A 25,281-nucleotide genomic window follows, 5' to 3' on the forward strand; every position below is an offset into this window, starting at 1 on the left:
ATTCAACCATTCCAAATCTCAGTTTCCTTGTCTGTAAAATGGGGGTAAAAAAGTCTGTTGCCTGTGGTGGTTATGGGGATAAAAATAAGATAAAGTGCATGGAATTGCTCTGTAATGCTGAGCTGGGGAACTGAAGGAGCTGAGAGCCTCCTGAAGTTGGAGATAAAAGAGCAGAGGGCAGAAGGCAAAGGGCCAGGGAACACCTTGCCTGCAGGCTAGAAGCTGGGGTATAGACTGGAGGGGGTGACCAGGTCCACTCACCTTCTCCCCAGCTGAGCCTGGGGGCCCCTCCTCACCAGCAAGCCCCACCTGCCCCTTCAGCCCTTCAGGACCATCCTCTCCCCGAGGACCTGGGGGTCCGGGTTGCCCCTGGAATAGAAAAGGAGAAGCCCTGACATCAGTCCCTTTGTCATTCCTGTCTTTGCCCCAGTCCACCCCCTCCCTCTCTTTCCCAAGTCCCCCAGATCCACCAGACCCCTCCTCTGGAGGTCATCTTACCCAATCGCCTTTAAGCCCTACATCACCCTTGAAGCCTGGGAAGCCATCCTCTCCCTGGGTGGAAGACAGTACAGAGATCAGATGTCAGGGCTTCAGGGAAGGGACACAGCCAGAGCCCCATTATTAGGGTTCCCCCCTCAAGGAATCCCCTCCCTTCTCACCTTCTCTCCTTTCTCCCCCTGGAGGCCCCGGTTGCCAGAGGTACCCTGAAAAATATAAAAGCTCTCAGGTCCCCCACTCCCCCCACTTAAGAAGGGCCCCAGACTCGGGCCCCGGACTCAGTCCCTTGCCCTGAAACAGCCAGGAGAGTCCCAAGCGGATGTCAGACTGGAGGAAGGGGGGTGAGGGTCAGCCCCAGAGGAAATTATCTTTCCCCAAAGTCTGCTAGTATGGTGTGCAAGAGGCTGCCTCTCCCCCCACCCCTTCCCACTGGCAGCCTCCCAAGGTCATCTGTGTGGGGGAGTGCAGGGAAGGCCAAATTTCCAAGTAATTGATTCCCATCTCCCGGGGACACTGTGTCCACGGTTCCTTCTGGCAGGAGAAAGAGGATGAACATTCCAGGCCCCGGCTGCATTCTAAAGGCAAAGGAATGTTTCCCATTGTGCTGGCTACAATGCAACTCTGTGCCTGGCAACAAGGGGAGTCTGTGCTTGGCTACAGCAAGACTGCTCAGTGCAAGCCCAGATGCTGCTCCAGCCAAATTCTGGACTTGGGCCACAAGAAAAGCTGCACTTGGCTACAGTGTAACTGAGCTCAGCCACTAAAATGAAATTGTACTTGGATACAATACAACTGTGTTTTCACAATAGCATGACTGTTTCCAGCCACAGGGAGACACGATATTAACCGAACTCAGTGACTACAACAAAATTATACTTGGATACAATATAACTATGTGGTTTTGTTTTTGTTTTTTTGCGGTACGCGGGCCTCTCACTGTTGTGGCCTCTCCCATTGCGGAGCACAGGCTCCGGACGCGCAGGCTCAGGGGCCATGGCTCACGGGCCCAGCCACTCCGCGGCATGTGGGATCCTCCCGGACCGGGGCGCGAACCCGTGTCCCCTGCATCGGCAGGCGGACTCTCAACCACTGCGGCACCAGGGAAGCCCTAACCGTGCGTTTTGACAATAGCATGACTGTCTCTAGCCACAGGGCAATTCATTGGCCACAGTGTAACTGAGCTTGGCTACAATTGTTCTCTGGCCACGGCCACCATGTAACTAGACTCAGCAACAACATAGCCTTCAACTATATATAGAAAACCATGCCTGGCTACAATGGAACTCTGAGTTTGGACACAGGATTTTGTGGCCAGTTACAATACAACCACCTCCTTGGTTATAGTGTAACTAAGCTTGTCTATAATGCAAAAATAGGAGGAGCCAGCTCTTGGCTACCATCAAACTCTGTTTTTAGACTACAGGTAATGGATACCTGTACTTGGCCACAATGTAACTGGACTTAGCTACCATATAGATGTGAATTCCAATGTCCCTGCGCTGGGTCAACAGTGAATCTCTATTCAGTTCAGCTCTCAGCTCGTCTTAGCATTTCTGGGCTTGCACATGGTATGGCTCTGGGCTTGAGCTTTCAAACAACCCTCTGCTTGATTACAGTGTGCTGACCTGGACCTGGACGTGATGTGTGTGCTTCCAGTGAAATGGGTTCAGCCTCTAATGGGTTTAACTGTTCTCAACTACGAGGTGACAACCATGCTGTACTGTTACCCTTTGGCTTTTCAGCTCCAAAGTAGCTATATATTGTCACTTCTACCACACCTTGCCTGGCAGACTGATTCCTCTCATCACACACACAGAAGTTTCTGATAGAGCTGGCTTCCAGAGGTCCATGCTGATGGATCAACCCTATCTGCAGGGAATTCCCTGGCAGTCCAGTGGTCAGGGCTCCGCACTTTCACTGCCGAGGGCCTGGGTTTGATGCCTGGTCGGGGAACTAAGGTCCCACAAGTCGTGCGGCACGGCCAAAAAAAAACCTCTATCTGCAGGTCCCAAGTATCACTTACCTTCACACCCCGAGGTCCAGGATAGCCCGGAGGGCCTGCCGACCCTGCTGGACCCTGAGATGGACATAAGATGAGTGCCATCCTGTTCTCCCCCCTCCATGTTCCCAGTGCCCTCATCTCTCTTCTCATTAATAGCCCCTGACTCCTGGCCCTGCCTGCCAACCCTCATCCCCAAATCAGCCCGTCTCCAGGTCACTTACCTGGGCCCCTTTCTCTCCTGTTGGGCCCTCATGACCTGGGTGACCCTAGGAGATAAACATTCTAAGTTGTCCGAGACCTGATATGCCATCCAAATTCCCAAGCCTCCCCACTTCTCCTTCCTCCTTCTCCCAGAATCTAGTTCTCACCACAGGGCCATCAGATCCTGGGAGGCCTGGAATTCCTGGGTTCCCAGGGGGACCCTGAAAGAAGATGAACAGTAGGGGGAGACAGAGGGTCTCAGAGCCTGGCCATTCCACCAGGAACGTCCCTACTCAGACATACAGCTACCTCAAGGTTAGAGAAAAAACAGATCCTACTGGCCAGGAAACCTATCCTCAGCTCTTCCAAACTTGCTGTGTGACCTTGGACAAGCTCTCTCCCCTCTCTGTGCCTCAGAAATCCTCTGCTTCTGGGAGGGCTGAGACAAGGGATGTAAAAACAGTGTGAGAGGCATGCTGGGGTGGGGGGCTCCCCAGCCACATCTCTTCCTTTAGAAGCACCTCCAACCCACAGCTCCATCTGAAGAGGTGTGGGTGTGGGCCTAGGCAGGCCTGAGGTGACCCCCTATGTCCTGCAAACCATTGACAAGTCCAGAGGCGGGCACTTGGCCCAGATAAGCCAATCAGATTCTCTCCTGAAATTTTGAGGTAAGGGATATCTTGCTAATAGAAACTATGACCAGATGGATTTGGATAAAGAAACTGTAAGGTCATAAGGAACTGGGGACTGAAATAGTGACAGAGCAGCACAAGGGTGTGTAGAAACAGAAGCTGGGGTAAGAACAGACTAAGATGGAAATAGAAAGAAGCCTGTTTTTCATGGGAGATGGAAACAGATGTGCAGAGGAAGAAAGATGACACCACAAGACCCGAGACAAATGGATTTCCTGGCCCGTGAGCCTTGGTAATATTTTCTATGATTGGCTCCTGAGGGTTCTCCTCTCTCCTGACAATATCCCCGTCTGATCTAGCCTTGGTGCAGTTCTGTTTCTGGCCATCAACCCCTCCCCAGCAATGACATTTGGTAACTCTGAGCTTATTTAGGGAATGTTGCATTATCCAGGGCTTACAAAAGGGGCCCTGGTGGGAAGATTTTCCTGCAGGCAGAGTTGAAGGGAAAAGATGTTGGGGGAGGAGAGGGAAGGGAGGGAGAGTTGTCACTCACCTTCTCCCCAGGAGTGCCAATGGGTCCCTGGGGGCCGGGGATTCCCTGGAAATATTTTTTAAAAAGGGGAGAAGGAAAGCATGAGAAAGCGGCAGCAAGTACAGAGGCTGGGGAAGCCAGGAGCGGTCTATGACCTCCGCTGAGCGCCACGACACCCCGCCCCCTCTGTCAGGAAAGATAGCTCAAACCTGGGACCCGGGATTTCCCTGCTGTCCTGGGGGGCCTGGTTCTCCTGGAGGACCCTGGGGAGAAAGTGAGGGTTCTGTGAAGCTGGAAGGGATTATGGTGTTGAGGTGTCAGGGAAGTTGAAACGGGGGATCATGGGAGTGGACAAGGATATGGGTGGTCCGAGGGTCAGAGTGTCAGAACGCATCAGGGATCAGAACACATACCACATTTCCTTTGGCACCTGGAGCACCGTCACTTCCAACTACACCCTGGGGAGGAGAGGGTGTGAGACCAGGGCAGACCCAGGCACAGGAGCCTGCGTCTGAGACACTGAGAGGCACAGGTGAAAAGGTGAGTGGACAGAGAATCCAGGCAACAGAAATGGACATGCAGAGGAGATAAAGGTGAGAAAAAGACAAACAGGATGTAGAGAGACAGCGACATTCTCACCGGGCGTCCCAAGGGGCCAGGGGAGCCTCTAGGGCCAATCAGTCCTCGGGGGCCCTGCAAGGAGGTAGGAAAGTTATTCCAGCATCACTGCTCTGAGGTCCTATGAGTGCTGACTCCCTCCCCTGTGCCAGGCAAGGGGCCCAGGGGTCCCTGATACTCACCGGCTCTCCAGCCTGGCCGGTGGGCCCAGGAGGTCCCTCTGCTCCCTGTGGGAAAGCATATGACTTGGGGAGGGGGGAGGTATAACCCTCAGAGAATCACCTTCTCTCATATCGGCAGCCCCTTCCAGGGACTCTCAGAGTCAGAGTGTGTGGCAGGATCCAGCCAACTGCGTATACGTGATTTGATTCAGGCCCCTGACCCCGATCCTGGACCTGCAATCCTGGGTTTAACCCCTCAACTCTAGTCCTAACCCCACAACTCTCAGCCTGTCTCTTTGAGCCCCACCGGGGTCTCCTGACTCTCCAGTGCAGACCTTCACCCCTCCCCCAGGTTCCTGAATGCTCTACTCCTCCCGTTCTGGCTTTCTAGCTTCCAAACCACCCCCTAACTCTCTTCCAAACTTACCTTCTCACCATCCTCTCCTGGGGGGCCAGGTTGCCCCACATGACCAAAGTCACCCTGGAGTGGGGAACACAGAGGGCAGTTCAGAGTCAACAAGTGGAGACCAGCCCCCAGGAAAGGAGATGGGGTATTAGGGGTGAGGACTCAGACCCAGGAACGGAGGCTCTGATATTGGGGGTGGGGAGGGTGTTATGAACATTGGGAGGGGGCTTGCATATGGGGGAGGGGTCTCACACACTCACCCTCTGGCCCTTCTCTCCAGGCAGCCCTGGCAGGCCGTCAAAGCCCTGATCACCCTGCACAAAGAAACATCAGCTGAGGGACTTCCCTGGGGGGTCCAGTGGGAAAGACTCCTTGCTCCCAATGCAGGGGGGCCCGGGTTCGATCCCTGGTCGGGGAACTAGATCCCACATGCATGCCGCAACTAAGAGTTCGCATGCCACAGCTAAGACCTGGCACAGCCAAAATAAATAAATAAATAATAAATATTTTAAAATAAATGAATTAAAATAAATTGGAAGAAAAAAGAAAGAAAGAAACGCCAGCTGAGCTTTGAATCCTCTACCCTGACAGTCCCTCCAAGTCCCAGGCCTGGCCCCATCACCTACCTTAGGTCCTGTGTCCCCTGGGAGGCCTCGAGCCCCATCTGCTCCAGGGCGGCCCTATGGGGGAGATGACATCATCAAGATATCTACTACCATGTATCGAGCACCTTCCTCATGCAGTGTCTTATGCTGGGAGCTTCTATATGTACCAATTTAACCTCTTAAATATATCTCAAACCCATCCATTATTCTTTAGCCCTAGTGCCCTTTCTCTAGCTCAAGTTATCATCATCACAAAAATTAAGAACACTCATGTTCAGTCTCCATTAATTTCCCTGCTGTATGTTCCTCATGGCGCTTTAAGACTATCTGGAGGGCTTCCCTGGTGGCGCAGTGGTGAAGAATCCACCTGCCAATGCAGGGGACACGGGTTCGGTGCCTGGTCCGGGAAGATCCCACCTGCCGCAGAGCAACTAAGCCCATGTGCCACAACTACCGAGCCCGTGTGCTGCAGCTACTGAAGCCCACACACCTAGAACCTGTGCTCCACACCAGGAGAAGCCACTACAATGAGAAGGCCGCACACCGCAACAAAGAGTAGCCCCTGCTCACCACAGCTAGAGAAAAGCATGCACACAGCAACAAAAACACAACACGGCCAAAAAATAAATTAAAAAAACCTATCTGGAATTATCCTGTTCATCATTTCCCCCGATGTGCCAGTCTTTTCTTTTGCATGTGCTGTTCTTTCTACTTGGAATGCCCTTCCTCTCCTTTTTCCCTGGTTATACCTCAGATCTCAGTTCAAGCATCATTCCTCTGCAAGTCCTCCCAGACTCGGGGACTTGGCCAGATTCCTTTGTCACACCCTCAGTGTACTGTCATTCCCTGTCCTCAGTGCTCTTATCCCACCAATGACACCAGCAGACCCTGGGAGCACAGAGCTGAGGCTCCTGTTGGGTGTTGGGAGATGGATAAGGGATGACCTGAGGACCTAGGAGTCACTCACCATCTTTCCCTGTCTGCCAGGGGGTCCACGAGGTCCCTGAAGTCCTCGGGGGCCCTAGAAGAGAAAGGAAATGAGGAAGAAAAATGTCAGTAATTGCAAGGGTTTGCAGCCGCTTTGCCATTTTCCCCAGCTAGCACTCTATCCTGTAGCCCTGTGAGAAGACCCTTCCCATCAACCCTGTCCCCACCCCCACAAATCTCACCTGTGGCCCCATTTCTCCCATCTCTCCTTTTAGACCTGGATACCCAGGGAGACCCTTGGAGGAAGAAAGATAAGGTAATGCATTTAGAGGGAGTTTGAGTTAGAGTCATCTCCGCTTATGTACTCCCCACTCCACACAGCCTCCTTACTCACCACGGGGCCTGGGCGCCCAGTGAGCCCCACCAGGCCAGGGGGGCCTTTCATAGAGAGCTGAAGAGACAGGGGAACAAAGCCATCAACAGAAGTTAAATATACACCTGTCTCCTGACTATTCACCATCTCCCATCTCTGTCATTCTCTCAGTTTCCTCCCATCACCCCCTGACATTCTCCCAGTTGTCCTCCACTCACCTGAGCCTGTTGCAGGACTGCCTGAGCCTGGGCCTGCTGGAAGGAGACTGGGGGTCCTTTGAGGGAGCCTCTTGCAAACTGGAACTAGGGGGCAACTAGTAGTGAGGGAAGCCTCCAGGAGAGGCCCTCCTCCTTGGTCAGGATTCTACTCCCCAAGGCTGTGCCACCCTCTCTCCCTCTTACCGGTATCATGATCACAGTGCCTGGTAGACCCCGGATCCCATCAACGCCAGGGATTCCTGGGAGGCCAGCGGGGCCCTGAGAGAGGGACAGAGACAGAGAGGGATGGAGGTAGAGAGATGGAGAGAGGCAAGGAGGGAGAGACAGAGAAAGATGGAGGCAGGGAGAGAGAGAGAGAGAAGAGACAGATGGTGAGAGAAAGAGAAATGGAGGGAAGGAGAAAGAGTCATAAAAAGTGGAAGAGACAAAAACAGAAAGAGACAGACAGACAGACAAAAGAGAGAAGAGGAAATGGGCACAGAGACATAGGGAGAAAGACAGAGATGAAAGACACTCAGGGATAGAGACAGAAGGAGGAAGGCAGGGGAGAGCGCCCCCTCCCAGAGACAGAAGAGGAGACAGAATGATAATTTCCAGACGGGGAGGAGGATGAAGAGGAAGGGTCAGAGCCAGCTCCAGTCGCAGCCATGCTGCCAACTTGAAACCTCACTCTCCCAGGAGTTTACACCGCACAGGAAGTCTCTTACCGGTAGACCAGGGTCCCCAGGGAATCCTGGCGGGCCAGGAGGACCTGAGGGGCCAACCACCCCCTGTTGGGGACAGAGGAACAGAGGTCATGACAAATGCAAAGTCTGAGCCAGGCTGACTTCCAAACCACCACTGACACTGACCCCATACTGACCCTCCTACCCCATCACCGAGCCACCCCTGGCCCCTCAATACTATACTGACACCTATAAACCCCCAACTTTACCTCTCAACCCCTATTTTTACTCATCTTTTGAGCCTCAAATATCCAATCGTCTTCAAATGATCTGGCAACATTACACCCTAACTCCCCACCCCAGAGGATCAAACACCCCAACTGGAAGTAAAAGACAAGAAGAGGGGAATGCAGCCATGGCTCACTTGGGGTCCTGGGCCTCCTGGAAGTCCTTCAAACTGCTGTCCCTGGGGGAGAAATAAGTGTGACCCCCATTCTAGCACAGACCCCGCCACGTCCTCCGGCCCCAGGCCCCTCACCTGTTCAATCACGGCCGGTTCTCCTTTTTCTCCCTTCTCCCCAGCGCCCTGGGGCAGGGGATGGAAAGAGAAGAGGTGTGAGTCCTGGAACTCAGACATAGAACTCTCAGCTAACTTACCTTCCACTCATCTCACACACACACACACACACACACACACACACACACACACACAGGCACACATGCATGCACAGAGTCCACCCTCTGAGCTGTCTCTGCTGTCCTTTCTTCAACCAGTATGTTTTGAGCAGCTCATCCTCCAGTGTCAAGCTGGCCACGTTGCAGCAGGGTAAGGAACATGAACCCTGGGGCATACTGTGGAGTCCTCATCCTGGAGCTGCCTCTCAAAAGCTGAGTGATGTCGGGCAACTTATTCAACTCCTATGGCCTCACCTGCATGGTGCGTGGGTGAACGCCGACTGTATACATCCCACGGGAAGATAAAGAAGCTAAAACAATGCTTAGCACATACCAGGCACTCGGAGTAAGATGGTTAGGATTATTCACCTTCTCCCCTGTCCAACACCAAAGCTAGAACCTAGACACCTTCTCTGTCTGCCTTAAGCTCCTAGGCAATCTCATCCCTTAGCTGAAGATAGCGTCTCTCCGCTGATGAGTTCCAAGTCTTTATCTCCAGGCTAGACCATCTTCCTTGAACTCCAGAATTTTCTAACCCATCACTTGCACTGACAATCAGACAAGGGTTGCCCGTTGAGCACATCCAAAATGAGATCCTTGACACTTTCCACCTGCTCCTCCGTCAGGCTTCCCCATCCTACTCAGTGGCGCCACTGTGCATCCACCCGGTCATTTTTGAATTGTTCTCCACATACAGCAGCAAGAGCAAAACGGGGCACGTCCCCAATCTGTCCAACTTTTCTCTATCCCCACCACACCGCTACAGCCACCACCCTCATCCAGGTCACCACTCTGTTTTGCATAGACTACTGGTTTCCCTGCTGCCCCTCTGGCTCCCCCTACAGTCCATATGCTGTTCGGCAGCTAGAGAGAGCTTTGAAAACTCCCAAGTCAGATCGTATTCCATCTCAAGTGGCTTCTCATCACGCTTAGGCTAGAAACCAGATGAATCACCCTACCCACAGAGCCATTCATTAGCACAATGCCTGTCACATTAGCGTAGTGTCTGTAGATAAATATTTGTCAACTGCACTGGGGTGGTGGGAAGGCATTCTAGGCAAGATAAAAAGAAAGCAAAAAAGAGAAGGCAGCTATGTGTGGCTCCAGGTAGGAGTCCCTCCCCCTGCACCTAACCCAGCCACCCAGACGCACAGGAAAGATCTGCAACTCAGTCCTCCATGACTGTTCTGCTGCCCGGAAGTGGGGGCCCATGGTGGGACCACCTTCTTCTTCTTCTTCTTCTTCTCTGGCTAACTCAGTCTCCACGGTCTCCAGTTCAGTTCCATTGTCGGGGTCCAAGCTCTCCTGAGGACATTGGGACAGACCAAAGTTTACCCCTGGCCTCTTCATTGTCTGCCACCACCACTGTCCCAGGACCTTCCCTTCCAGCCTCGTCCACTTCCCACAACCTCTAGGACGGTGACGTTGCTGCCAATGGCCACAGTCGTGGTGATGACCAAAGGCGCGGGAGTTGGAGGCAGAGTTGGAGCTGGTGTCTCTGTCTTGGGGATGTCAGTGGAGGTCTGGAGGAAGGACAGAGAAGGTACCAGGTCTGGGGTCAGGACAATCAAGACAAAAGGGAGACGAAGGAAGAGACAGACTCTCTCTCCCAGAGCACCCAGTCTAGGGAGGGGGACAGAGGAGGATTCCCCAAAAAAAACATCACAGGGGTATGGGGCAGGGGGCTGGCCAGTGCAGGCGAAGGTGTGCTGGCTGGACAAGGACAGCCAGCAGGGAGAGCCCTTGTGTGTGGAGGAGGGGCAGGGCTGGCAGGTCTGGAAGGCCTGGAAGGCAGAGTGGGGCTGGCTCCAAAGCCCAGGGGTCAGGGTCAATGTCCACCACTCAGGGCCAGACTCCCGGAAGCCTATCCCATATGTCCTCTCAAGGCAGATCTCAGCAGTCTGTCAGCCAGCCAGGCCACAGTCAGAGAAGGAGTGGGAGGTCCTCCTGGCCTGGACAGCTGCAGAGGAACTGGGTTAAGGGCGCACAGCAGGTGATGGGGGCCCAGGTGAAGGCTAAGGAAGGGGCTGAGAAAGGGTAGGCTACTCCTGGTGTCTCTGTTCTAGGCTGAAGTGATAACCCTTTTTCTCCCCACTGATGCGGCGAGCAGATGCAGTGCAACCAGGGACCCTCCAACCAAGGACCCTGACCAGTGGCCCACACCAGGGACACCTACCCAGTGACCCCCAACTAATGGCCCCCAATTATTCCTACAGCCAGTGACCCATTAATGACCCCCAATTAATGACCCGTGACAAGTGATCCCCACTAAGGGACCTAACCAATGACCCATACACACCTACGAATAACCCAAATCATTGGCCTCCCACCAGTTATTCCTATAACCAGTGACCCATCAATGACTTCCCAACTAATTACCCATCAGGGACTCCCAAACTAACCATCTCATCCATGACCCCCTGAAAGGCACTCCCCCAGCTAGTGACCCCAGCTGGTGATTCCACTAGTGCCTTCTAATCAGTGGTCCCCCACTGGGGACTTGCCCGACTAGTGGTCCTTGGCAATGAGCCCCACACCATTAACCCTAAACTACAGACCCCAATAACACCAACAGCGGCCTCCATCAGTGACCTCTAACAGTGACCTCCAGCTAGGGAACCCCTGAACATCAACCTCAGTCAGTATCTCTCTACAATGATCCCCCAACCAGCAATCTCTATCAGTGTCCCCCCCCCAGCTAGCGACCCCCAATGAATACCCCTCCCCCATGACCCCAACCAGTCAACCCCAAACAATGACACGCTAGCTAACGAACCCATCGTTCACCCCAGCTAGTGGCTCCCCTTAAACAGTAGCCCTCATCAAGAGCCCCCTCATCATAAGGTACCCGACGGGGTGCGCTCCCTCTCTCTAGTCCCCCCGCAGAACTGGGAGTTGGGAGGGAGATATGAAAGAGCTCCTAAGACAGGACCAGACCCCCCCGACAAGTGATCGGTCAGCTGAGAGAAGTCAAAGGTCAGTATTGGAGACAAGAGGCAGAGATCTTGCATGAGGCACAAGGGATCGGTGGGGATCAGAGGCCAGAAGCAGAGGTATCTCAAAGAACAGAGGGAAGATACCGTAGACCCCTTACCTGGTTCTCCAGGGAGACGGGAGGTGGGCTCAGGGCCAAAACTTCCTTGTTCTTCTTCTTCCTGCCCTTCCCCTTACGACCTCGCCCTTTTTTCTTCCCTTTTCCCTTCCCCTTCCGCCGACGGGGAGGGGTTTCCGGCTCCCCCTGGGGTACCTGGGAAGAGGACTCCAGTCGGGTCCAGATTCCCTGAGTGGAGGCCCCATCGCTCAGATCACCTGGGGTCATGCTGGCACATGGTCCGTTGGTCCTATCTTTTATTTTATATTATATTTTAAATTTTATTTATTTATTTATTTTTGGCGGTACGCGGGCCTCTCACTGTTGTGGCCTCTCCCGTCGCGGAGCACAGGCTCCGGACACGCAGGCTCAGCGGCCATGGCTCCGCGGCATGTGGGATCTTCCCGGACCGGGGCACGAACCCGTGTCCCCCGCATCGGCAGGCGGACTCTCAACCACTGCGCCACCAGGGAAGCCCTGGTCCTATCTTTTAAAGCCAGGGCTCACTCAGCCCTGGGACCTGGGGTCAAGGTAAATCATATGATGAGGGGCCAAGGGTCAGTTATGTGACCTGAAGTCAAGGTCATTCATGCCTAAGAACAGTTTAAGGGCAGGGGTCACTCAGCCCCCTGGATAGGGCTCAGAATTCATTCATTCCTGAGACCTGGAGCCAGGGATGACTCAGCCAGCGACCTCAGGACAAGCCCCTTACTCACCCCTGTGGCTACAGGATCCAGGTCGTCGCAGCCAGGAAGGTACTGCTCACAGGCTCGGAAGGCAGCCTGAGGATCTGAGCTTATCAGCAGCTCCTGAATATCTCCCTGGGGAGAGAGTGGGGGTCTGGGAAGGGGTCTGCAGGCTGACTCCGACCCCCATTCCAAGCATCAAGGTCTGGTGTTTTTCCACCCAAAGCAGGCTAAGTATAGGGAGGAGGAAGCCCCACCACAGCCCCAGAAATCCCTCTGCCCCAAAAAACTGAGAGGAGGAAGATTCTATCAGGGTGACACCAAACCACAACCACAAGCCACACCCCACAACCTCTGTCCCATCAGAGGCACAATTGTTCCTTCACTCGCGGCACATGGTCACACCTACTGTGTGCCAGGTGCCCTTCAAGGTACTGGGGATAAGGAGGGAAGCAAGAGGATGAGGTCCCTGGACTGTCATGACACGCATAACAATCACCACATCGAAAACACATCTGTCCCAGAGCCACACGACTCCGTGCCTTGCTGGCATCGCACACCATCACAACCAGCAGCGCCGTCACACATCACGACCTTATCCTTCCACCACAAGCCAAGTAGGCACCACCACAAATGATCAGTTCACGGCTTTACAGTCTCGCGGGCACATGCCACCAAGATGCACCCGTGATGCCCGGCGCTCCCTTCCTCAGCTTCCTGGCGCTAAGTTGAAGCTGGATAGTTCCCTTCTCCATTCTCTTCTCCAGATTCAGGCTGTGGACCGATCTCCCTCCTGCCTCCTGCCTCAGTTTCCCCCATCACTGAAGCGCTACCTCAAAAGTCTCCTCCCCGAGGTCCTGGGTCCCCAGCACAGTAAGTCCAGCCGTGCTGATGAATTGAGGTCCCTGGCTCAGTACGGGGGGCTGAGGTGCACAGTCAGCCACCAGGGTCACCATCCCACCATCCACACTGACCGCCACACGGTGCCACCTGCAAGGGGACAGTCTCAGTGGGGGCGCGCGCTCATCCCACCTCTCCTGGGACTCCCACCTTCCCCACATTCACCTGCCATCCGTGAGGTTGACCTGCTGGGGGAGGGGGCTGAAGGAGTCACCTAGGAGGTCCAGAGCCGGCCCCAACGCCAGGCCCAGCTGCCGGACACCGGCCTCATTGTAGACGGACAGAAGGACAGACTGGTTGGCTGGCCGGCCACGCAGAGTGATCAGCACGGAGAAGCTCTCGGGAAAGTGCTCGGCTGGGAGGGCAGAGGGAAAAGGGGCAGCTCAAATGGCCCGGCTGTGACCCATGCTCCCACGATGAACCACAGCCCCTCTCACCCTGACTCACCTTGAAAGAGCTCCCACGTGGGGGCACTGAGCGTGCTGGCCTTGCCCACCCTGAATGCCCGGTCGCCCTGTGGGACCCTCTGGGGGCAGAGGCCGGGACCCTCGGGGAGCCCAGCCTGGCCCCCCCGCACGCCCAGGGCCTTCAGCACATCCACAGGGTCTGCTGCGGAAAGAAGCCAGGGTGCGGGGCAGTTACAACAAGCCCAGCACTCTGCGTGAGTGGCTCGGGCTTGGGGGACTCAGCCCCCCCCCAGCTATGTCTGTGGGTCAGGGGGAAGGAGCAGGCCTGGGACGCATACCCCCCTCACCACTCCACAGCTGTTCCAGCCTCATCAGCCTGTTGACTCCTGTTTTTTTCCCTTGGTTTTCGGTGAGAAAAAAAAAAAGCTGACCTAGTTCTGGGATGAATCAAAGCTTCCTGGCCTGAGCCCCAGAGCCAAACTGTCCCCCTCTCCACACTCCCCCGCACCAGCTCCCTGGGGCTGCTTCCCAGGCCTGAAGCCCCCCTTGCCAGGGGAAACCCGCTTAGAGAGGAGGGGCTCCTTGAGTGTGTTCTCCCCACCTCTTCCCTGGGCTCCCCTCCCTCTGACCTCCTCCTCGACCACCATCACCCATGACCTCCTCCCTCTGACCTCCTCCTTGACCTTCATCACTCGTGACCTCCTCCCTCTGACCATTCTTTCCCTGATCCCCGCTGATTTCTCCTGGCCACCCCCTCTGACCTTCCTCTACCTGACCCTGACCACCTCCCTCTGACTACCACCTGACCTCTTCCCTCTTCCTATCCCAGTTTCTTCCATCTGACCTGTGGACCTCCCCACTTTATCACCCCCTCTGACCTTATCCTCTGATCACCTCTCTCTGATAACCTCCTGACCTCCTCCCTCTGACCCTCTCCCTCTGATCCCAGCAAAGGAAGGGACTGGTCCAGTGAGATCCTAACCCAGGCTGTCCTACCAGCCCCACCCGGTGCAGCCTGGCCAGTGCTAAGTGGAACCACATGGCTTGGGCAAGGGTGGGCGGGGTCTTCCCCTGAGCCCCAAACTCCTGCCTGATCTCCCCTCCCCACAGCAGACTGTCCCACTGACCCCCTGACCCAGCCTCTTGGCAGGAGCCGGATTCTGCCATGACCTCACCCCAGGGGCGGCTCTACTGATCTCACCATTGGGATCCAGGGTAGGGGGCCAGACTTGGGGGAGACAGGGGTTTGGATGAGGGCGCCCCCATCCCAGCTCCTCCTGGGTCAGACCCCTCAGTCTTCAGACTCTCCAGAGCCCTGTTCCAACCTCAGCTCTCTCTTGCCCCCAACCTTGTTCTGCTCTCTTTTTCTTCTCTCCCCCTCCCTGCCTTCTCTCTGTCCCACTTTCTGTGTCCAACTCTGAATCAGTCTTTCTCTCTCCCTCCCTCTCTTACTTCCCAGCTCTCCCTCACTCTCTAGCTCTCTGTCTCTGCCTATTGGTATTTCCCTCGGTCTCACATCTGTTTCTCTCTGCATACCTCTATCTCTGTGCCTCTCTATATCTCTGTGTGTGGATTACTCCCTCCATCCCTCTCTCTCTCTCTCTCCCCTAACCCTGCTGCCTCCACCGGCCCCATCTCTAATTGCCTGTTCTGTGGCTGGGTTGTTATTAAGAGGTATTTGGGTTACAGCCCCCTGGGGCTAAAATCTGGGCTCCCAGGCTCTGCTGACCACAAGGGTCATTCTCCCGTGGAATGATCATCCCAGCTGCCCCCTCTCCGGGCGGGGGCCCAGGGGAGGGCTGAGGTCCGTGATTCCCCCCCGTGTGGCTCTCCCGGGCTCTCCTTTCACCCAGACTCCACTTTCTATGCACTGGGAAGGGGGTCTCTCCTTGACCAACTGCTCGTTAACATTTTAAAAGTCTTTCCCAGCATCTAACCCAAATGTCTCCTGCTTCAATCTGTGTCCCTTCTGTAATGACCTTTCAGAAACCAACTGCCCTTTCTTTCCATGGCTGGCTTTGTGACAAGGAGACACACAAGAGGCATTGAGTCCTGCCTGCAGGGCCAGGGGGCGGCAGTCTGTCAAGTAACTGGCTTGCCCTTCCCCCACAGATTCTCCCCTGCGCTGGTCAGGACCCCAGGGAGAGGCTAGGTGGGGGTCTAGGATGTGGAAGAAGGCAGGCAGGGACCGGGATGGGACATGGCTGGGACCCTCTCAGATGAGTAGGAGAGCCTAGGTGTGAGTGTCTGTGCAAATAGGTACATGCGCGATTGTGTACATGCATGAGACTGTGCGAGCACGTGTGTGACTCTGTACGGACCAGGGACTAGCTGAGCGTGTGCTTTGCGGCGTGTCGATGTCTGTGGGTGTTTGGCCTCTGATGGAGGGATTAGGTTCAGTCCTTTGACTTGTCCTGGGGTCCTGGCAGTGAGCTCGAGGTCCTGCAGGTGGTGCACGGGAGCCTGTGATAGTAATAGCTCAGACTCCAGATGGAGGAGTGTGGTTATACGTGAGAGTGTGGCCAAGTTGGCGAGTGGGTGACGGGTTGAGAACATCGACTACGTTGTATGGATGCCAGTGGAAGCGTGTGTGAGAGTTTGAAAGTGTAGGTGGGTGACAAAAGCTGTGACCGTGGGGCGGGTGGCGGATGGGGCTGCCTTGGCGTGGGCCCCAGGTGTTTAACGTTCTTCGTGTCCCAGCGGCCTTCTATTCTGAGTGCACGCCTGAGATCGCACGACTGTGCGGATGTGTGACCGTGGGAGTGGGGCATAGGCCACTTTGGGATTATCCGCGTAAACACACACCTCTCTGGACTACGGAGAAAAGGAGAAAGTGAGAAAGTGGGGGTGGGTGTGTTGGGGTCCTGAGTTCACCTTAGGGAGGGATTACGGGGAGGGCCTGACCTGGGGTATCTCAGACCAGGGAAGTCCCCCTCAATCACCACTTGAGGGACCACGACTTTCCCGAACCCCGGGGCGCCCCCGACCCAGAACCCTCGGGGGCGGGGCGCGGCGTCCAGCCAGATTCGTGCAGCTGGGCGTGCGTCAGCGCTGACTCACCCATCCGGCGGCCCCCGGGACCCCTGGGGGGCCCCTGAGAAATTCCTCAGGAAAAACACCCGAGGCTCGCTCAGCTTGGGGGAGCAACCTCCACTCCCCCCGCCCCCGCCCGTGCACTGCCCCGCGCCCCGTGCCCCGCCCCGCCCCGCCCCGCGCCCCGCCCCGCCTCGCCCCTCACCAAGGCCCTCCCGAGGCCCTGTCCATGGTGCTGATCCCGGCTCAGGGGAGTGAGGGGAGGGGGGAAAGGGGCAAAGATGGCGGGGAAAGGAGGTGGGCGCGCGCTAATTAGGGGCAGAGGGGAAAGAGGGGGAATAAGGTGAAGCTATCTGGGGAGACGCAAAGGGAACTCTGAATCCCAGATCAACCCTCTTCCCTACTAGTCCCCGCTCACCATCCCCCATCCCCCTGGGACTCATCCTCATGGGCAAGTATTTAGCTTCCCAAACCACAACCACAGTCCTCAGAGGGTCACCCAGAGACACACAATCACACGCATAACACACACACGGTTATTCTCAAAATCAGCCCCCCACACAGACACACTCCCCTACCCACAACTCAATCACATACTCGCCCAGAGGCCATATCCCATCACCCAGGTGTACAGTCATCGTCATCTCCCACACCCAACACACACAGTTCCACTCCAAATGGCCGCATGCATATTGTTACACACATGTATACCTATAAATTGCATTCATTGCCACGCACCCACCAGGAAACATGGTCATACGTTTCCCTGACCCCCCCCCCCCCACCAAGCTGTCACACTCACAAACCGCCCAGAGTCAGACACTCGCCCCGCAACACCACACCGTAGCCACGGGCAACGTGCACGACCCCCATGCACGCCCCCGACTCCCGACTCCACGCCGTCTTTGGGGGCCTCGATGGATCCTGCACTCCGGGTCCTATTTTCTCCCTCCCGGCTCACCGGCCTGCGTCCGGGGGAGAAGCTGCAGAGACACCAGGAGCAGGCAGAGGCCGGCCCGCGGCTGGCCCAGGGCCCAGCGACTCCCCATTCCCACGGGACCCACACTCAAGGCGGGGGACCAGCCTGGGCGGCTGCGGGGCGCGGCGACTCCACGGGCTCAGGGCACTCTCGCGGCGGCCGGCTCCACTCGGGATCCACAGGAGACTGCCCGAGACCCCGCCCTGGCCTCGCCCTGCGCTCCAGCTCCGGGCCAGGCGGAGCTCGCGGAAAGGGGGGGGGGGTAGCTGACAGCTGGTGGGTGGAATTGGGAAAGTTTGTGCTGAGCTCTGATTGCCCAGCTAGGGGTGGAGCCGTGGGCCGGGAGCTGGGCCCTTCTTGCCTCACCCCACAGGGTCGGAGGAGGGTCACTCCCACCCACCCTTAGAATCCGGGGTCCCAGCCTTAGCCCAAACCCTTTTCTCCTAACAGGCCTCCTAACCTTCAGCCTCCATCCAGGCCCTGGAATTAGGGGTACAGCTTTATACCAGATCCTTTCTGTCTCAGCCAGGCCCCCAAATTCTGATGCCAAATTCTCACCCACCTGCCTGGTCCCACAATAAGAGGTACCGACCTCACTCCATACTTTCCCTGCAGGTCCCTAAATAAGGGATCTTCACCCCGCCTCAAACTCCACCCCAGATTCCAAAATGGGGTCCCTAGCCCCACCCCCAAACCCTCACCACAGATTCCAAGACACAGTTCTTTCTTTCCCCCAAACTCTTAATCTTCAAATAAAGGCTCCCACCTCCATCCCTAGCCCTCTTCTCCCTGACTCAGGCCCCAGATGGAGGCCCCAGCTCCATTCTCACACATGGCCCATTAAATCAGGGAGTATGGCCCTACCCTAAGCAGGGCACTGCCACAGGGAGGGGTGGACCCCTGCCATTCCTGGGGTGAGGCGGAACCCCCCCTCACCCCACTGGGACACCCCCGCCCCCATGTGAGGAGGCCCCAGCGGGTCAGGTCAGGTGGAGCTGTCTGTGCGATTGAACAAGCACAGACATGCTGGATCTGAAGGAGTTTCCGCAGGGAGGAACCCAAGGGGCATATCCCGGGCCCTGAACTGCCCACTTCCCCCGCCCCGAGGCCAAGAGGGAGAAGCCGGCAGTGTCTCCCTCCCAGCCTCTGGCTCCTCAGACAAAGAGACTCTGTGTCCTTAGGGAGGAGGGGGTGGGGCCCCATCTGGCCTGAGGGGGAGGGGGGCCCTGAGAAGGGGGAGGAGAGGGAATCTCCCCAAGCTGCTCCTCCTTTCTCTCCAGGGACATCAGAGACTAAGACTTTTCTGGCTAAAACGCTCATAAAGTTCGTGCCCTGCCTTGGTCTGTTGGGAAGTTCTTCCTATATAGTCTATCGCACCTTCTGACATTTCTGCCCATTCTCTTTGAACGGGACCACACTCTCGGTCACCTCTCTCCAATCACAGATTCTTTGCCCAGAGTAGAGACAGCAAGAGAACACCTCCACTTATTCCCCACACTGTCTGAAACTCCCCCCAGCCCTGGATAATTTATCATCGTAACAAAAGCACCCAGTTTTGAGTGTAGCAGCGAGAGGACATTTTTGACAGATAAAAGGAAGGCACTATATTGAAGTGAAGGGATTCCCCCCAGCTGCCTGCCCAAAGTCAGTTCATAATTGAGGGCTCCCAGGGCCCATTCATCCTGCAGGTGGGGTGTGCTTAGGAGGGGACAGATGAGCAGAGGATGGGTGGCGGGAGTCAGGTGCCGGCCAGCAGAGGTCACGCGTCCAGAAAGGGATCAACATGGCCGACGCACCCCGGACTGTACTGATCTCAGGATGCTCCTCGGGAATTGGCCTGGAGCTCGCAGTGCAGCTGGCTCGTGACCCCAGGCAGCGCTACCAGGGTAAGGGGACCAGGGTGAGGCTGGGAAGGACAGGAGTGGGCATGGCTTCCCAAGACCCTTAGCTCTCCCAGCACTAGTTCCACTAGTCCATGACTTCGACTGCATTTGGGGGCTTGGGGAGGACCCAGGACACACGGAGGCCCCCTTCCCACCTCCGCTTGTGAATCATCCCCTCATCCAAAGAATATTTCTAATGCACCCATTGGGTGCCAGATTCTAGGTGCTAGAAACACGGCTGCGAACAGAATAGACAAAAATCTCTGTTCTAGGTAGTGATGTAGTGGGGGAGGTGAGGGAGGACAAACAATAAACAGATTTTTAAATCGTATTAGGTGGCTAGTGCAGATAAGTGGTCAGAAGCAAAATAAAGCCAGTGGGGTGGGTGTGGGTGATATTTATTTTTTAGAAGGGCTGGCTGGAGAGGGCTTTTCTGAGGTTTCACTTAGTCATTCCCTAAGAGTCCCCACCCCCACTCATTCTCAGATTAACGCTCCAAGATAAGCCTCTTAAGTGACCCTGACCTTGAGGGTTTAAGGAGGAGGGGGCTCTAGGTCTAGAGACTCGGCCCCCTGCCACTCTGGGATCAATAGCCCCAATCTTCACCCCACCCATGGGAACCTCTGACCCAGTGCACACTGGAGTCGAAGTAAGCAAAGGGCCATTACTTAAGAGGAGGATGGAGGCGTGAGGGCATTGCCCCAGTTGGCAGAGTTGCTTCTCCCAGCCCTCCACCCTCTGTCTTAGAGACGTGCACAGCTTCGGGTGTGACAGTCTGGGTGCCAGTGTGCAGAGAGGGAATTGTGCAGCGTGTGCCCCTGTGGGCTGGCAGATGAGTGTCTAACACTGCTGAAGGGTGATGTTTATTGACTGTTTGCAATGTGCCAGGCTTCCATCTAAGTGTTTTGCATATTAGAAAGTCATTTAATCCCCACATCACCCCGATAAGGTGGACACTATCATTTGCCCCATCTTAGAAATGAGGAAACTGAGGCACCGACTGCCAAAGGTCCTTGCCCAAGCTGGAACTTGGCAGAGTCTGGATCTGAACTCAGGTAGCCCAGCCCCCGGGCCCATGCTTGTCACCATATGTAGATGAACGTGGTCCCATTCATGTGTGCAGCACCTGCGAATTACATGGGCTCACAGACAACATGCAAATGTGTGTGTGATTGTGGGTGCAGGCGTTGGGGGGGGTGGCGGGTGCAAACATGTGTACAGGTGCGTGAGCTCAGCACTCAGACGAACCCAGGTTGAAATCTCAGTTCTCACACCTGCTAGGGGTTGGAGCAGGCAAGAAACCTCACTGTGTTGAGCCTCAGTGTGTTAATGGGGATAATAATATTGCCTACGTGTTCTGATTCCTATCGCTAAAAGCAAGTCACCCCAAAATGCATGGGGTGTATGGCGTACACAGCTGTACGCCAAAATGTATGGCGTGAAACAGCTGCAATTGTCTATGTCTCGTGGTTTACAAGGGTCATGAATTTGGAAGGGCTCAGCTGGGCGCTTTGGGCTCAGGGTCAAAGGCTCACAGAGGAGACTGGAACATGTGGTCTTTCTATCTGGGCTCAGCTTGGGCTTCTTCCCAGCATGGTGGCCTCAGGACAGCTGGGCTCCTATAGGGTGGCTGAAGCCTACAAGAGTGAGTATTCCAGCAAGCAAAGCAGAAACTGCAACATCTTTTCCCTCCTAATCTCAAAAGCCACACAGGGTTACCTTTCCCATCGTCTATTGATTCCCAGCTAGCCACAAGGTTCAAGGGGAGAGGAATCAGATTTCATGGGCTGATGGGTGAGCAGCTAGGTTCTAGAACAGCATGTGTGATAAAAGATGTTGAGGCCATCTTTGGAAAATAAGTCAGTGACCTGATCATAGGATTCTTGCAAGGATTAGAGTTAGTGTTTAGAAATGTGTTTAGCATATTATCTGGCATATAGTAGGTGTTCAATAAATTGGAACCTACGTTGACGATGTAAATGGGGCTATCCATACTTGCATGTGCATATCTGCACCTATGTTGACTTTAGGTGTGCATGCATTTCTTTTCTCAAGCCATCTGTTCTGTATTTATTTTATTGTCTTACCTACTGGTTTTGAATTCTGTGAAGGCAGGGACTTGATCTTATTTCATGCAATAGCCTCAGCACCTAGAATAGTGCCTAGGGTGTAGTAGATGCTCAATAAATGTTTGCTAGATGAGTGGATGGATGGATGGAAGTATAGACAAATATCTGTACACAAGTGTGCATTTGTGGCTGTATGGCAAATGTAGGTGTATAAATCTGTGGGTCTCCATTCCTCTGTGACTACTCATGCAAACTATCACAGGAACATGTAAGTCCACACACAGGGTAAAGGAACCTAGTGCCTGCTCCAACTCTGTTCTCTGTCCCCAGTGGTGGCCACCATGAGGGACCTGGGAAAGAAGGGGACACTGGAGGCAGCTGCTGGGGAGGCTCTGGGTCAGACCCTCACCGTGGCCCAGCTGGACGTGTGCAGTGATGAGTCAGTGGCCCAGTGTCTCAGCTGCATCCAGGGAGGAGAAGTGGACGTGTTGGGTGAGTCTGAGCATCCCCTGGGGTCACTCGCCCCCTCCCTGGCCTAAGCATAGATCCTCATCACAGCAAGTTCTTTCCAGTGTCTGGGCACTAACTCTCTTGTTTCCCTAATAACCTCTGACCCTGGAGAGAAGGGGTAGATCAGTTGGCTAAGAGCCCAGGATACCATTCAGTTTATTAGAGATATAGGAAATATACTGAGACCTGGGGATAGGGTGGATTTTATCAAATAGAAATTCTCACATATGGAGAAAACCATATGTGGTTGGGAAAACTAATTTGATGAGTCATTGTGGGAAAGGAGCATGATGAAGAAGCAACTCATGGTCCCTAAACGGTCTTCTAAGGAGGGTGTGGCTGTCTTGATGCAATTTGGGGTCAGAGCTGAATTGCTCATGCATTAAAGTAGAGGCTGTACCCAGCAGCCCTCTTCCCCACCCAGGGCTCAGAGTCCCCTATAACAAATGCTGAACTATATTTAAAGATTATCAATGCTACATATTTGTCCGCCCAAGATACCTTGGATTAGCCCTGAAATTGGAGTGGGGGAGGGGTGGGGTAATTTAGGGAGTGTCCCTGGGGGAGTGACACTAGAAGGGTTGGGGGACTTCAAAATAACCCTCAGCCCTACCCCCTTAGTGAATAATGCTGGAGTGGGCCTGGTGGGGCCCTTGGAGGGGCTCAGCCTAGCTGCCATGCAGAACGTCTTTGATACCAACTTTTTCGGGGCCGTCCGTCTGGTCAAAGCTGTACTTCCTGGCATGAAGAGGAGACGACAGGGCCACATCGTGGTGGTCAGCAGTGTCATGGGGCTGCAAGGTGAGCCCTGGGGATGCACCCCTGGGAATCCTCCCAGCATCTGACCCTCCCCCGGCTGGAAGGATGTCAACTAGGTTTTAGCTCATATTCCCTCAATATGCCTGCACTGAGAAGCATTCTGCAGCTCAGAAGGAAAAAGTTCTGGGATAGGGGCTTCCCTGGTGGTGCAGTGGTTGAGAGTCCACCTGCCGATGCAGGGGACACGGGTTCGTGCCCGGGTCCGTGAAGATCCCACATGCCGTGGAGCGGCTGGGCCCGTGAGCCATGGCCGCTGAGCCTGCGCATTCGGAGCCTGTGCTCCGCAACGGGAGAGGCCACAACAGTGAGAGGCCCACATACCGCAAAAAAAAAAAAAAAAAAAAAAAGTTCTGGGATAGATTAACTATGTCTACCATGGTACAGGAGTAGACAGGGGTGGTATAGATGCTGCCAAAGGCCATCCACATCCATTTTCAACCCCACTTCTGGAAACCTCCAAAAATTTCTTCCAACCATCCCACAAAACTCAGAGGAACCATCAGCACTCCTCCTGAGGCTCCTTCTTGCCAAACACCTCCCACCAGGCTCCAGAGATGTCTGGATTTGGGACTCTGCGGTTCTGCAGGAAAAAGAGCAGTGATCGACTAATGATGTCTGCTATGGGCCTACTATGGAGGCCATCTACTTGCCATCCTTTCTTCCGGGCCCTTTCTCCTTGAACCTCTCTAGACTCCCTTCCTTTCCCTGGAAATTTCCTCGGATCTGCCCCCCTCCCCAGCAGTCCCCTAAGGAATCCACCCTACTTGTTACCCTATCACAGAAAAACTGCATTTACTCAGCCCCATCCCTTCAGCCTCTCTTCCAGCTGAATCTCCTGATCTTGGAAGGGAGGGGGACACATTCACTGCTCAACAGGGACCAGTAAAGATCCTGCTGAATGGTGCTTGCCCTTGGGGACCCTGAGCATCCTATGCCCAAGTGGCCCAAGGGTTTAGAGGATAGAGGGAAATAGGAGAGTTCCCTGGGCTGAGGGTGGATGGAACACTGCCAGGAAGAGATGGGACCTGGCACCCCAAGACAACCTCATCCTGACCCCATATGCTCCCATCACATACACCCATCAGCTTGACCCCAGATTTGCTGTGATCCTTAAATCCTCTTTGCTCTATCTCCCAAGACCCCATCCCTCTGGACCCACAAAGCCCATCACCCAGACCCCCAAAGAGCCCACCTTCCTGTAATCCTCTCAGGTGTTGTGTTCAATGAAGTCTATGCGGCCTCCAAGTTCGCCATGGAGGGATTCTTCGAGAGTCTGGCTGTCCAGCTGCTTCAGTTCAACATCTTGTGAGGCGGGCACTTGGACAGTGACAGGGGAATGACGGCAGTGATGGGACAGACAAGGGAAGGGGAGTAGCGAGCAGATGGGGGAGCAAGGAGGCCTGAAACAATGATGGGAGAAGCAGGGGGGTGAAGAGGAGAGATGCGCAGTGATGGGTAAAATGGGGCAGCGAGTGTGTAGGGGCTCAAGACCCTCTCCCCCTACCCCTGTTCCCAGCATCTCCCTGGTGGAGCCGGGCCCGGTGGCCACCGAATTTGAAGGGAAGCTCCTGGAGCAGGTTTCCACAGCCGAGTTCCCAGGCACTGACGCTGACACCCTGAGCTACTTTCGGGATTTGTACCTCCCGGCCTCCAGGGAGCTCTTTCACTCTGTGGGACAGAGCCCACAGGATGTGGCCAAGGTGAGTGGGGGGCCCAGAGGCCCAGGACATGGCTCAGGTATGTGAGGGGGCCCCTCCCTACAGAAACCCCCTCTCCTTGGGTCCCAAAGCTCAGGGCTCTACCCCGCAGGTAATTGTCAAGGTCATCGGCTCAGCCAGACCACCCCTGCGCAGACAGACCAACGCCCGCTACACTCCGCTGACCGCCCTCAAAGCCATGGACCCCTCCGGCAGCCTGTATGTGCAAACCTCCCATCGCCTGCTCTTCCGCTGGCCACGCCTCCTCAACCTTGGCCTTCGATGTCTCGCCTGCAGCTGCTTCCGTACCCCAGTGTGGCCCCGGTGAGCAGAGCCTCACCCAACCCTCCTCACCCCTGAACAGCCAAGCCTGTTTGGTTCACATCCATCTCAGGCCATACAGACTATCCACTCATTCATTCATTCATTTAGCAAACTCTGCTTGACCCATTCTGTGCCTGGGCATTGCTGGGACCCCAGAGAGCCCTCAGCCTCTAGACACAGACCCCTCTGCGGTCAGGGCTGGGGCAGAGAGAGGGGACCCTGGGACTCTGGAACCCTGGGCTGAGGAGCCCAGATCAGAGAGCTGGAGTTGTGTCTGGGAAGGCAAGGGAGGCTTCCTGGAGGAGGGGGCATTGTTGCTGGACCTTGAAGGATGAGATAGACTGCCTCAGTCAACCTCTGGACTTTGCTA

General features: G+C 55.1%; 2 protein-coding genes across 2 annotated transcripts in view; one reads left to right on the top strand and one right to left on the bottom strand.

Annotated features, from left to right (window-relative positions):
- COL5A3 (collagen type V alpha 3 chain) overlaps positions 1-17,732 on the bottom strand; it is a 38,696-nt gene extending 20,964 nt beyond the window's left edge. The window contains exons 1-30 of the mRNA XM_060007678.1: positions 17,592-17,732; positions 13,638-13,796; positions 13,356-13,545; positions 13,124-13,280; positions 12,321-12,425; positions 11,608-11,760; positions 9,923-10,036; positions 9,666-9,818; positions 8,377-8,424; positions 8,263-8,304; positions 7,881-7,943; positions 7,357-7,431; positions 7,174-7,257; positions 6,977-7,033; positions 6,825-6,878; positions 6,623-6,676; positions 5,677-5,730; positions 5,311-5,364; positions 5,072-5,125; positions 4,666-4,710; positions 4,505-4,558; positions 4,279-4,323; positions 4,075-4,128; positions 3,887-3,931; positions 2,869-2,922; positions 2,722-2,766; positions 2,522-2,575; positions 660-704; positions 499-552; positions 262-369 (exon numbers count right to left, since the gene is read on the bottom strand). Coding sequence (XP_059863661.1) covers positions 262-369; positions 499-552; positions 660-704; positions 2,522-2,575; positions 2,722-2,766; positions 2,869-2,922; positions 3,887-3,931; positions 4,075-4,128; positions 4,279-4,323; positions 4,505-4,558; positions 4,666-4,710; positions 5,072-5,125; positions 5,311-5,364; positions 5,677-5,730; positions 6,623-6,676; positions 6,825-6,878; positions 6,977-7,033; positions 7,174-7,257; positions 7,357-7,431; positions 7,881-7,943; positions 8,263-8,304; positions 8,377-8,424; positions 9,666-9,818; positions 9,923-10,036; positions 11,608-11,760; positions 12,321-12,425; positions 13,124-13,280; positions 13,356-13,545; positions 13,638-13,796; positions 17,592-17,679 — 2,361 coding nt within the window. The 5' untranslated portion in view covers positions 17,680-17,732. The remainder of the gene's footprint in view (positions 1-261; positions 370-498; positions 553-659; positions 705-2,521; positions 2,576-2,721; positions 2,767-2,868; positions 2,923-3,886; positions 3,932-4,074; positions 4,129-4,278; positions 4,324-4,504; positions 4,559-4,665; positions 4,711-5,071; positions 5,126-5,310; positions 5,365-5,676; positions 5,731-6,622; positions 6,677-6,824; positions 6,879-6,976; positions 7,034-7,173; positions 7,258-7,356; positions 7,432-7,880; positions 7,944-8,262; positions 8,305-8,376; positions 8,425-9,665; positions 9,819-9,922; positions 10,037-11,607; positions 11,761-12,320; positions 12,426-13,123; positions 13,281-13,355; positions 13,546-13,637; positions 13,797-17,591) is intronic.
- A 1,660-nt stretch (positions 17,733-19,392) lies between these two features.
- RDH8 (retinol dehydrogenase 8) lies at positions 19,393-24,915 on the top strand. The gene is made up of 6 exons (XM_060006602.1): positions 19,393-19,495; positions 21,892-22,053; positions 22,693-22,872; positions 24,102-24,195; positions 24,407-24,590; positions 24,700-24,915. The coding sequence occupies exons 1-6, from the start codon at positions 19,393-19,395 to the stop codon at positions 24,913-24,915; spliced, it is 939 nt and encodes a 312-aa protein (XP_059862585.1).
- Positions 24,916-25,281: the final 366 nt, after the last annotated feature.

Source organism: Delphinus delphis, chromosome 3 (assembly GCF_949987515.2).
Source record: "Delphinus delphis chromosome 3, mDelDel1.2, whole genome shotgun sequence".
NCBI lineage: Eukaryota > Metazoa > Chordata > Mammalia > Artiodactyla > Delphinidae > Delphinus > Delphinus delphis.